This window comes from Conger conger, chromosome 13, assembly GCF_963514075.1.
Source record: "Conger conger chromosome 13, fConCon1.1, whole genome shotgun sequence".
NCBI classification, from domain to species: Eukaryota; Metazoa; Chordata; class Actinopteri; order Anguilliformes; family Congridae; genus Conger; species Conger conger.
In genome coordinates, this window is record NC_083772.1 from 19,039,197 (window position 1) to 19,052,872 (window position 13,676).

The window sequence follows — 13,676 nt, forward strand, 5'->3', positions numbered from 1 at the left end:
TCGAAAGCCTTCTCCAAGTCCACAAAGCACATGTGGACTGGATGGGCAAACTCCCATGACCCCGCCAGCAACCCTGCCAAGGTAAAGAGCTGGTCCACTGTTCCACGGCCAGGACGGAAGCCACATTGCTCCTCCTGAATCCGAGGTTCGACCATCGGTCGGAGCCTCCTTTCCAGTACCCTAGAGTAAGCTTTCCCAGGGAGGCTGAGGAGTGTGATACCCCGGTAATTGGAGCACACCCTCCGGTCCCCCTTCTTGAAAATGGGGACCACCACCCCGGTCTGCCACTCTACAGGTACTGTCCCCGATCTCCACGCGACACTGAAGAGGCGTGTCAGCCAAGACAGCCCAACAATGTCCAGAGCCTTCAGCATCTCAGGGCGAATCTCATCTACACCCGGCGACTTGCCACTGAGGAGCTTTTTGACTACCTCAGCAACTTCCACCAGGGATATAGGTGCAGATTCCCCCGAGTCTTCAGGCTCTGCCTCTTCCACAGAGGACGTGTTGTTCGGGTTCAGGAGCTCCTCGAAGTGCTCTTTCCACCGCCCGACAATATCCCCAGTCCGGGTCAGCAGTTCTCCTCCCCTGCTGAAAACAGCCTGAGACAAGCCCTGCTTTCCCTTTCTGAGTCGTCGGATGGTTTGCCAGAACTTTCTCGAGGCCAACCGAAAGTCCTTCTCCATAGCCTCCCCGAACTCCTCCCATACCCGGGTTTTTGCTTCAGCGACTGCCGAAGCTGTAGCCCTTCTGGCCACCCGGTACCTGTCTGCTGCTTCAGGGGACCCCCGGGCCAGCCAAGCCCGAAAGGCCTCCTTCTTCAGCTTGACGGCCTCCCTCACCGCTGGTGTCCACCAGCGGGTTCTTGGGTTGCCGCCCCGACAGGCACCGATGACCTTCTGGCCACAGCTCCTGCTTGCCGCCTCTGCAATGGAGGCTTTGAACATGGCCCACTCGGACTCCATGTCCCCAGCTTCCCCCGGGATGCGTGAGAAGTTCTTCCGGAGGTGGGAGTTGAGGACCTCGCGAACAGGGGCCTCCACCAGACGTTCCCAGTTCACCCTCACTACACGTTTGGGTTTACCGGGTCTGTCAGGCAGCCTCCCCGGCCACTTGATCCAACTCACCACCAGGTGGTGATCAGTTGACAGCTCTGCTCCTCTCTTCACCCGAGTGTCCAAGACATACGGCCGCAGGTCTGATGATACGACCACAAAGTCGATCATCGATCTTTGGCCTAAGGTGCTCTGGTACCAAGTACACTTATGAGCTACCCTATGCTCGAACATGGTGTTTGTTATCGACAATCCATGGCCAGCACAGAAGTCCAATAACAAAACACCGCTTGGGTTCAGATCAGGCAGGCCGTTCCTCCCAATCACCCCCCTCCAGGTTTCTCCGTCATTGCCCACGTGAGCGTTGAAGTCGCCCAGCAGAACTATGGAGTCTCCGGGTGGCACCCTTTCCAGGATGCCACCCAGTGACTCCAAGAAGGCCGGATACTCTGAACTGCCATTTGGTGCATACGCACAAATGACAGTCAGAGCCTTCCCCCCAGCGACACGTAGTCGCAGAGAAGCGACCCTCTCGTTCCCCGGGTGGAACTCCAACACAGTGGCGCTCAGCCGGTGGCTTGTGAGTATCCCCACACCCGCCCGGCGCCTCTCACCTTGAGCAACTCCAGAAAAGAACTGAGTCCAGCCCCTCTCCAGGAGTTTGGTTCCGGAACCAGTACTGTGCGTGGAGGTGAGCCCAACTATATCTAGTTGGTACCGCTCCGCCTCCCGCACTAGCTCCGGTTCCTTCCCCACCAGAGAGGTGACGTTCCACGTCCCCAGAACCAGTCTGCGACGCCGAGGATCAGCACGCCCGGATCCCCGCCTTTGCCTACCGCCCGTTGGGCAAAGCACCCGACTCCGATGCCGACCCCTGCAGGTGGTGAGCCCACAGGGCGGCGACCCCACGTGACCAGTTCGGGCTGTGCCCGGCCGGGCCCCATGGGATAAGGCCCGGCCACCAGATGCTCGCCGACGAGCTCCCCTCCCGGGTCTGGCTCCAGCAGGGGGCCCCGGTTTCCCTTTTCCGGGCGAGGTAACTGGGTCTTTGTGTGGCCGTGTCATGGGAGTCTTTGAATCGCTCTTAGTCCGGCCCCTCCCCCGGGACCAATTTGCCTTGGGAGACCCTACTGGGGGCTAACAGTGCCCCCGACAACCTAGCTCCCAGGATCACCGGGACACACAAACCCCTCCACCACGTTAAGGTGGCGATTCCTCGGAGGGGAATTGTAACAGAAGTCTGCTTTTACGGACATGACAACGGCTTTTTCCATTGGATGTAATTCAGACACAGTTCCACCAGAGATATGATTCACTTAACCTGCTACTAATCCCATCAGGGAAAAACACCCCACTATGAAAATGACTCATTGTTTATATTTCTCAAAGATTGCTTTGACTAAAAATGTGCTAAAATAAATAAAATAGGCACTTTTGTGATTCTTCACACTACCACAGAAGATTCAGTCTGCTGTCTGTCGCACTAAATTGTTTATCTTCCGATTTCTTTCGGTCTCACATCAAGGTCTATTTGTCATATGTTCCAACCACATAGTCTTGAAAACAATGAAGTGTTCATTCACAAGCAATTCTCGTTCATACACACTAGTCACATAGGGACACACAGCGGCAACAACAACAGTGTTACTTACTTCACAGTTATTTAGTTGACACTTCTACCCAATGTGACTTGCAGTTGATAAGACTAAGCAGGTTACAATCCCCCTGTAGTTAACCTGGGGTTAAGGGCTTTGCTCAAGGGCCCAGAAGCTGCATGGATCTTATTGTCGCTACATCGGGCCTTGAACCACCCCCCATCCGGGTCTCAGCCACTAGGCCATTAGATCTTAATAGCACACTTCCAGTGCAATACAATAAAGTGCAACAATAAGTAACACTTTTAACAGTACTCAAACACATCAGCAGACGGAGGTTCTACTGGCTATTCCGTACACAAATGTCTTGAGGGAAGGAACAGTTCTACAGGTCTAGTCTGGATGCTGTGAAGATGGTGGCAGGCAGAAAAAGGCTAAAGGCTAAACGGTAGCAATATCGCCATGGCTCATGCTGTAGTGTGTATCTAGTGGCACAACAAACAAAGTGCTGTTTATGGTGAGTTCCTCTGTTCTACAGAACAGTATAGAACAGTGGTCTTCAACCCTGATCCCGTAGAGCTACAGTGTGCTGGATTTTGTTGTTACTCTATATTACATTAGATTTTACATTTCAGTCATTTGGCAGATGCTTGAATCCAAAGCGACTTACAAGTGCATAGGTTCTTCCACAAGTTAAAGCATCACATCCATAATTAGTAGAAGAGACATGAAGTAGACTCTGCACTTAATTGATCAATCAAAGCAGTTGATTACACAGTTAACTCACCTCACCTGGTCACCTCAAGAGGTTGCTGATTTTAAGGTGAAAATGTGGTCTGTCTGTTGTGCTGGAAGGGAATCCGTCTGTTCTTCTCTCCTCCAGGGAAGAGTGACATTCATGGGCCTGACAATGTCCATCAGCAACCTGCGGCTGGAAGACTCCGGGATGTACCAGTGCATCGCGGAGAACAAATACGGAGCCATTTACTCCAACGCTCAGCTCTCTGTCCTAGGTAAGCACTTCTCTGCTTGCTCACACTTCATAGTAAACACAGAATTTGTTTAATTAATAAAGCTGTTGTGGCACAATTATGTTTATAATAGCTTTATAATGTGGCAGCTCTTTGTTTGCGAACTGAACTTGTACTACATTTAGGTATATTTTGCCCCTCTGTTTGCCCCATGAGCTGCTGTGGTTTTGAGAGGAGGCTGCTCACATTAATAAACCTGTAATAACACTGTTATAAATGTGACATGTCTACTTTTTAAATCATTCGTGAATAAGTGATAAGAGCTTTGTGGTGGCTGAATGATGTGATGTGTATCACATTTTCTGTCATAACGCCAAATATTTTTTCATGACTGCTTTATAATGAGCAAACTCTTAATCTGTTGTGTTTTCTTTGGGAATTTAGTTCTATATTATGTGCATTATATACAGTATTGTGTTTTCATGGTGAAGAAATGCTGAAAGTACACTGTCAGAAGAATCAACTGACATTTTGAAAATGGAGGCAGAGTCTTCGTGAGCAGTTGAGGCTTTCATTTAAAGCGGTAATGGAAGTCTTATAATCCCTGACATTATCAGCAAAACATTGTATCCTGCCATTCCGCTTAATGGCCATCATTTCCCACAGTTGTCAAAAAGAGAGCAAAAATGACTAAATTGCAGGCGTGTTGTACTTTTTTATTTATTTTTTTTAAATAAGAAGTTTAATCTCCCTCTGTCAGTGCTTAGAGAGAGAGAGAAAGAGAGAGAGAGAGAGAGAGAGGGAGAGACTTGTAGTATGGTGAGTATCTCTGTCAGTTCTTTGGGAGAGACAGAGAAAGAGAGAGTTTTAGTGTGGGTATTAGCACTCGGTGCTTTGTGAGAGAGAGTGAGAGAGAGTTGTAGTGTGGGTAGTAGCATCAGTTCTTTGTGAGAGAGAGTTATAGTGTGGGTACTAGCACTCGGTGCTTTGTGAGAGAGAGAGAGAGTTGTAGTGTGGGTAGTAGCACTCAGTGCTTTGTGAGAGAGAGTGAGAGAGAGTTTTAGTGCAGTTGTAGTGCCGTGCAGTGCTTCTCATTGTCGTGTCTTTGTGTAAAGGGGTGGAAGAAGAGATAGAGCACGGCTTTATGGGGAGGGAAAGGAAAATGGCAAACGCGGCAGGGGTAGCGACTTGAAAGCGGGAGAGGAGGGAAGGGAGGAGAGAGCGGGATGATGAGGGGTTTTTATAAAGCCAGTAACAGCACAGCCTCAGTGAGGAGCGATACCCCCACTCTTTTCCCCAGAGAGATCGGAGCAATGCCCCTATAATCCGCCCTGTCTTACTCTGGCTTTCCCCCATGCGTCTGGTGAGTCAGCCTGGTCCCTTTCCTGTCCTTCAGGAGCGTTCTAGGTTTGTTTGGGGTTCTCCGTCTGTGTGGTTTCGTCCTTCAGAGGAAAACCCTCCCGTGACAGGCTGAGGAAATCCAGCCAGAAGATTGCCGCTTTTGCGGGGAGCATTTTTCGGCCGACTTGTCCTCGTTTTCAAGAAACCCCCCTGTGATCATTCCTGGTAATTTAGTTTCTTTTCTTTTTTTTTCCAAACGACACATCTTGCGCAAATTAAACCTGCCACCCAACGTGTCGCTGCCAGCTTCGTTCAGAGCAGTGCATGCTGGGTAGCGGTAATGTGAAGGATTAGATTTGATTTTCCGCCATGGCCTAACTGCGTATTGATGGCGCTTAAGTCCTGGGTACACGGCAAATGTAATTTCACCCAAAGCCTCCTAATATTGACGCAGACTGGCTGTGAGATGTTTTTTAACCACAGGCTGTGGAGGGATGTTTGGGTAGTGCTGATGCATGCTGGGTAATCCTGGCCCGGAGGCGGTAGATGCCCGTGGCCCCTGCCCTTTCGGAGACGCCCCCCCCGAGGCCGTTGTCATGACGGATTAGAGGGCAGGCTCTCAGGGGCGTGTCTGGCCCTCATCCTGCTGGGCGTGATCTGAACCGCAGCACTGTGTCTCTTGGGGGAGGGGGGGCAGGAGCAGCCCCCCCGAGGATACCCCCCTGCCAAGCGCCATCCGCCCCTCCAAACCCCCCACCTACCCCATACAGGAGCACCACACCCTCACGTGAAATACGGCCCAGAATCCTCTCTGCCTGGGTCTCCCGAGAGGAGGCACGTGCCAGGGTCGTGTGAAGGTCGCCGGCCACCCGCAGTGGGTGGTGTTGGGAGGCGGTAATCTCTGATGGCGTGAGCCACGTGTCACTCAGAGGGGCGCTAATTAGTCCTGACATCGCCGTGGTCTGGCACAGCGAGGCTCAGGGCGGGGGGATGCGGGGGCGGGGGGTGAGTTACGACAGGCGTCAAGCTCTCCCCTCACAATTTCCCTTATCGCCTGCGCCACACTGATAACTTTGTCACGGAAAGTTTGTTGGCCATTTGTTCAGGCACCCCAATGTGAAGCAGGTGAGGTACGATCTTTGAAAAGGTGCCAGCCTTGAACTTCAAACACAAAGCCGTATCCTTGACAGTTACCTCCAGCGCTATTCTTTATTCTTTGCTCTTTTTTTTTGTTGTTTTTTTTTTGTTTTTGTTTTTTTCTTGCTCCCGCATAAGCAACACATCATGAATAGATGCCTTTGCACAAGGAGAGCTGGATTCTCCGGGGTTTTGGAAAGGGAACAAAAGGCTTTGTCTTCTCACAGTTGTTCTTCTGCAGTCTTTAATAAACCGGTTAGCCTTCCGCTCCCTTCTCCAGCCGGCAGAAGAGAGGAACCCGGTGGACATCATTAGCCTATCAGTGTGTGATTGCTGCCGTGCTTCGTCACTCCCTGTATTAACGCAGGAAGAGAACCACAGAAGGGTTAGCCGTTGCTTACGTCATCTCTCCAGGGAACAGCCCTGCAGTTTGCTTTTTGGAGATACGCTTGCTGTTGTGATCCTTGTTTAGTATCAGCTGCTGTAGTACCTCGAGTAGTAGTCTAATATTCATTAGCTTCACGTGCACAACCCAAATACCACAGTTTAATTATGATGTTATTTAGCCGACGCTTTTATCTGAAGTGACAGTGCCCCCTGGAGCAATGTGGGGTTAAGGGCCTTGCACTAGGGCCCAGGAGCTGCACGGATCTTATCGTTAACCACCAACCTTCCGGGTCCGAGTCATGTACCTTAGCTAGTAGGCCACAGGCTGCCCCTATATCCACTCTTAGTACAGCAGGGAGATATGCACTAGAGTTAAAGGCCCTCTGTGAGACCTGATTTCACACTGAAAGCTCCGCTGTGTAAGTATAAATTGTTCGTGATTGTCCCTGCCTGGTGGTCTTGCTTATTTGATCAGTGGACCCTTTTACCTCGTCCCCAGATTGCTGCACAAACCTGCCAAGCACCATTACAAATAAAAATGCAAAAAGGATATCTGGACTGGCACTGGCTGTATGATTTCATTACCTGGTCTTAATATGAATAATCCCTTAATTCTTATTGAAAGTTAAATCTGATTACATGACTGCTGAAGGCAGTTTATCTGCCTCTTCTTTCCTGATGCTGTTGATAGAAAGTGTTCCCTGTTCACTGAAAGGATATGCATATCTTGGCAGACACACTGCCTAGATACAGCCAGACCTGGGCTCAAATAGTATTCATTTCGGATTTGAATGCTTTTCTGTGCTCTATGGATCATTCCTGGTGCATTTGAGTCTGCAAGGAGGAGCACATGCACAGGGCTTTACCCCTGTCGGATCATTTAATTTGTTCCAATGCACCAGGCAAGCATAGTCAAATGCAGAGTAGAATTTGAATCCAGAAACATACTATTTGAACCCAGGTCTCTATACAGCACATCCTGTCTAGACACAGCTCTCACTGCCTAACATTAAAATGTTATAAAGATAAAAATCCATCATGATGATGACATTGAGTTTAACGTCGAGGGTCTACCTCCGTAGAAGATTGCTGTGTCACCTTTTGGCCTGCATTCAGAAGACGTCTGGGATGCGTTTATGTAACACAGACGTTAGATAAACAGGACGGGTTTTTTTATGAAGGGACGTTTTCGGAGATGGTCGGGGAGCTAAGATGGCACCTCGGAGCTCAGTGTGTCTCCTGTGCCTGTCTCTTTTGGCCAGCGTCCGTGCCTGTCTTCCCCCCCAGTCCCGCACGTGTCATCGCCACCGTGGGGAAGGACGTGTCCCTGGAGTGCAAGCCCCGCGCCTCGCCCAAACCCCGCATCACCTGGAGGAGAGGGGACCGCAGGATGCAGCCCAGCAAGAGGTACTCCACACTGAGACGCCTCCACACGCCTCCCCACACACCTCCACACACGCCTCCACACACACCTCCACACACGCCTCCACACACACCTCACACACACCTCCACACATCTCACACACACCTCACACACATCTCATGCACACCTCCACACACACCTCCACACACACCTCACACACACCTCCACGCACACCTTCACACACCTCCACACACACCTCCACACACGTCTCACACACACCTCCACACACACCTCACACACACCTCACACACATCTCACACACACCTCCACACACACCTCACACACCTCCACACACACCTCACACACCTCCACACACACCTCACACACACCTCCACACGTCTCACACATCTCACACACACCTCCACACACACCTCCACACACACCTCACACACACCTCCACGCACACCTTCACACACCTCCACACACACCTCCACACACGTCTCACACACACCTCCACACACACCTCACACACACCTCACACACATCTCACACACACCTCATGCACACCTCCACACACACCTCATGCACACCTCCACACACACCTCACACACCTCCACACACACCTCATGCACACCTCCACACACACCTCCACACACACCTCACACACCTCCACACACACCTCACACACCTCCACACACACCTCACACACACCTCCACACGTCTCACACATCTCACACACTCCTCCACACACGTCTCACTCACGTCTCACTCACGCCTCCACACACACCTCATGCACACCTCCACACACACCTCACACACCTCCACACACACCTCACACACCTCCACACACGTCTCACACACACCTCCAGACACACTTCCACACATGTCTCACACATGCCTCCACACACACCTCCACACACGCCTGCACACACACGTCCACACACGTCTCACACACGCCTGCACACACACCTCCACACATGCATCACACACGCCTCCACACACCTCCACACACACCTTCACACACATCTCACACACTCCTCCACACACGTCTCACACACTCCTCCACACACACCTCCACACACGTCACACACGCCTCCACACACACCTCCACACACACCTGCACACACACCTCCACACACGCGTCACACACGTCTCCACATGCATTGCAAGTGACAATTAAGGCTGAATGTTGATTAAGTCTTGCCAGTTTAAAAGGAAACCTTCATATTTAACCTTTAGACCTTGTCAATTCAGAGTAAAAATATTCTTTCTTACAGTGTTGCCCAAGGTTATGTTGCTCTTGATTTTTTCTACTGTTGTTAAGAGATATTTTTATCAATCCATCAGCAAAGAAAGCCTACTTTTGTGTGTTACTCAACTGAAAAAATATATATTTTCAAAACACATTGGGTTGGCCTTACTCTTCACCCATATTGTTCATCTTACAGATGTGTAGTAGTTGCAAAATTGCGATAGCATAAGTGTGCAAGGTTGGTAGTTCCATCCCCACTGTAGCCACAATAAGATCTGCACAGCCGTTGGGCCCTTGAGCAATGTCCTTAACCCTGTATTGCTCCTGGGGGGATTGTCTCCTGCTTAGTCTAATCAACTGTAAATCACTTTTGATAAAAGCGTCAGCCAAATTACTTATAGTGTCATGTAATGTAATGAAGTTCTCAAACAAACTGCCTTGGGTTGCTAAGCCCCGCTATGAGCCCTTATGGGTATCAGAGCTTTTTAACATATTTCCGCAAAACTAATCAAGAGCTTATTGACAGGATCTGAAGGTGCATAATTGTTGGTAATAACAACAGCAGATTGTAGGAGCGTGCTTGGGGCATTCCACAGTTTTCTGGGAGGAAGACACACCAGCTGTGGCTTGCAAGTGAATGCCATCCACTTCCTGGAGGTGGTACCTGCCTGGAAAGATAATTGCGGGGTATCCCACAATGCCCTACTTGCAAGATATCTTAGGTTGTTGACACTTGGTCAACATTTGGGCTGGTGCAGAAATGATTGATCAGTGTTGATTGCTCCTGAAAGCCCAACGGAAAACAAACTCTCCTGTGTTCTGGCACAGGTCTGTTATCTCCTTCATTTCGCTCCTAGGAAAACAGGAAGCCCCTCCATAATCACTGTTTGGCAACTGTATTATTCTTCCTCTGGCAAAAGTCTTCATAAAATGTAGTTCCTATCAAAAAATGATATAGCACTTTGAAGCAAAGCCATTAGTGAGAAATGAGTGGAAACTGAGGTAAATGTGTGCGTGAGCGTGTGTGTGTGTGAGTGCATGGTCATGTGAGTGTGTGTGTGCATGCCCGTACGTGTGTGCACATCAGGTCATTTGCATTGATAAAATAGGTTGTGAGTCCTAATTTGGCAAGGCATTATAGGTAGAATAGGTAAGATGTTTGTGTTAAAACATCGTTACAAGACCATTGTAAATCCCTTCCTATCATTTAAGAAGGCTCACTGACGTGTTGACTCACCCTCTGCCTGTGTTTATAGTCCTTAAATTTGGGTTTCAAAATATACAGTTGACGGACCGACACTCTGTAACAAAACGTATGGCTATACAATAATTCAAGCTCATTGGTTGAAAAATGGTTCTCATTACCACAGCCAATGGCGGGGGGGTGTGAGAGAGGAAGGAGAGAGGAAGGGGGAGTTTCAACATCAGCGCGTTCACAGAGAAGGGGGAGGGATAAACAGTGTTGTGGTTTGAAGGTGTTTGTTGCTGCTATTCTTGACTGTTAGAAGTCCTAAATAACCTATTGTACCTTTAAAGATGTTGACTGATAAGAGCAATGCTGCTCTGTAAGCCTGCCCGTGTGCAGCTCTGCTGGTTACATGCGTGTGCTTGCACACACGTGCGCGTGTGCATGTGGACATGCGTTCACACCTGTCCGTGCGTGACCTGCTGTCTGCTTCCTCTCAGTTCCGTGTTTGCTCTAATTCTGATTTCACGCTTTACTCGTTTCCAAACAATCCATGTCTCAGTGCCGCGCGTGTACTAATTTAGCCCTGACAAGACACTAATGGAAATTTGAATGCTTGCTGCGTATTGCTTTCTGAGGAAAATGGGCTCGCTTGCGATGGGCCCTGTACCCTCTGTTTCCCCAACACTCGTTACTTCTCATGTCCCACAATGCAGCGTGACATATCCCATAATGCATGCTGTTATATCCCGCAGTGCATGCTGTTGCAGTATATCCCATAATGCATTATCTTACATCTCACAATGCATGCAATTACAGTATATCCCATAATGCATGCTGTTATATCCCACAAGGCGGGTATTGTCCACATTGTGCTCTCTCTCTGTCGGCGCACGGTGGAGAGTTAAGTGGGCTGGAAGAATAGATCAGGACTACACTGAGAGTGGGTGGGTTGTACTGGGAAAAAAAAAACATTCTCTCATTCCAGGGATTTCATGCGATTTGGTTGTTTGTCAGGTTTGTACTGTAACTGATTGGATCAGACTGTTAGAGGTTACGGGAGGCACGTGAAGTAACCAAGGTAACGGATTTTCAAACCGCCTAGGGAAAGCAGGATTGTGGTCTTGAAACCGTTGTAGGCTAGCAAGGAGGGGTCCATTAAATCACAAAGCAACACACTCTGTGCGCATTTCTGTGTGATCATTTGTACATTATTCACATTTGTTTTTCATATTTCACCATTTCTTCTGTGGTGATTCTTTTTTTCCATTGTTTGCTATTTTTGTATGGTCGATAAGTCCACCCTAGAGAGAAGCAGGAGATAACAAAAATGTTTTCTGTTGTGTTCAGATATGGGTCCTTTCTTTTACATTTTCAGGCATATTTCAGTTACGAAAAATGTCCTTGGAACCATGACAATAATATTAAGTCGGTACCATAATAGCATTAACTAAATACGATTGCAGTGAAGCAAACCTTTTATCATGGAAAGTTAACGCTATCTCTCCTTCACATTTCCTGTGCAAGTTTACTTTGTGAGTTTTGACATTAGACTGTTTTCACTTTGAAAACACAGTGGAATGTACAGACGGTCCTGAAGAGGCAGGAGTTACTGTAGATGGGAATTTAATTAGGCTCATTTTACGAGATTAAAGCACATATGTTAAAATATAAAATAGTCCCAATTATGAAAGAAACAGCAGTTGCAGTCAGATGTGGAGACCAAACGCGCCTTATGTTTCAATGGCCTATCATTGCATTATCAAGGTTATACACGGTTTTAGGGACATGGTTTGGGGGGGGCGTAGTTGATTTTAGAGGACCTTGATGATGGACGTCGCTGGCTCTGAGAATGAGCAGACTGAAGGAAGCGCATTATCTCTGTGTTATGTGAGATAGGGGACCGCTAGGCTTCTCTGGATAATAGCTAGGAAGGGTTGCGCCGGAATGGTTGTTGCTACCTAATGAGGATTTATTATCTGGCTTCTGATAAGCACACGGCCCTTTTATGTGTTCCTTCTGATACATCCGGCGCTGTTGCTGTGTTTTCCCCGCTATGGTAGGTTACACGTATTTTTTATTTTCCCTTGTTAAGAGGCACAGTTGTCAAAATCCAGCAGGTTTTTTTTGCCTTTTGTTCTTTTTTTTTTTCTTTTCTTTTTTTTTGAAGGTACTGCTCACAATCTAAAATAATGGTGAGCCAGGTTGTGTGTGAGTGTCTCGTGCTTTAGCGCTTCAGCAGTTAGTGCTCTCGTAGATGACCTGGCAGGCTGCTATACTGCCGAGACTGCTGGTCTTGTTTCTCATGTATGTTCTCAAAGCAGGAACAGAGAGAGCAGACGCGGGAAGATCAGCCAAGGTCTTGCAGGAAGTGCGCTGTTGCTGCGGATATTAACAGTGAGCAAAAGCTCCTTCCTTCAGATGAACAAAATGGCCGCACATCAGTCACGTGACTGGGACTGGCTTCCTGTCGAATCACGGCACTGATCGTCTATTTATCTACAATCATTTATTCACCTGCGTGTGTGTGTGTGTGTTCACAGGGAACAGATCAGAGTACAGAGGAGAATTTGTCCCCCAAATTATGGAACCACCAGTTCCCTTCACTGGCAGAACATTGTACTTCAATTGTTACCATGGTAAACATCGATTAGATTATTAAATTATTCAATTATTTGGCTTCAGTCATTTCACAGATTTTGCTTTGCAGTTTGATTTGTGCATACTGTGTAGGTTAGTTAGTTTCCTCTCATATTGTGGTCTCTCCCCAGTTGAAGAAAGAAAATATAAAGGTTTTCTCTGTCTGCGGTGAAATCCATCACCGTAAGTACCACTGTAGAAGGTCCCTGATAACACGCTACGTCATGTATGGAATTTCAAATGTGGCCGTTGGTCACTGAGGCGCGCGTAGCCATGATAAATAGATCTTCCCTGTGAACGAATCGATGTGTGTCACCAACGGAGCCTCATTCTGTCTAATGAAACTGTTTTTGTTTTTTTGGTTGCTGTCCTACCCCCAGTGAGACCGATCCATTACACTATCGACTGCGCGCTGGGTGCATGGCATCATGGGAAGGCCAGAGTTTGATTTGGTCCTCCACTGCTTAGGGGGCACATGACCCCCCCCCCCAAGTCCCGGGCACCCTGGTTATTTATCACTGAGCATGCTCAGACTGCCAGCGGACGTACCAGGGTTATTTAGAGACTTTTCTGCTGACTGTGGAGAGATGCGGCGCTCCAGGCGATTTATTGTGTGAAATAACCGCTGGGATCTGCTCTTGAAGCATGGCGGCGGAGACTCGTGCGTTTAAACGGTGGAAGGGAGGGAGGTGCAGGGCCTGTTCGATCTCAGCATCTGGGCCCTGAGCCACTTTCAGGGGCAGAGACCG

The 13,676-nt window shown here is 48.7% G+C and overlaps 1 protein-coding gene across 1 annotated transcript in view; it reads left to right on the forward strand.

Annotated features, from left to right (window-relative positions):
• Window positions 1-13,676, forward strand: part of LOC133107871 (contactin-5-like) — a 242,674-nt gene that overhangs the window by 186,552 nt on the left and 42,446 nt on the right. The window contains 2 exon segments of the mRNA XM_061217139.1: window positions 3,534-3,663; window positions 7,749-7,893. Of these exon segments, the coding sequence (XP_061073123.1) occupies window positions 3,534-3,663; window positions 7,749-7,893 (275 nt within the window).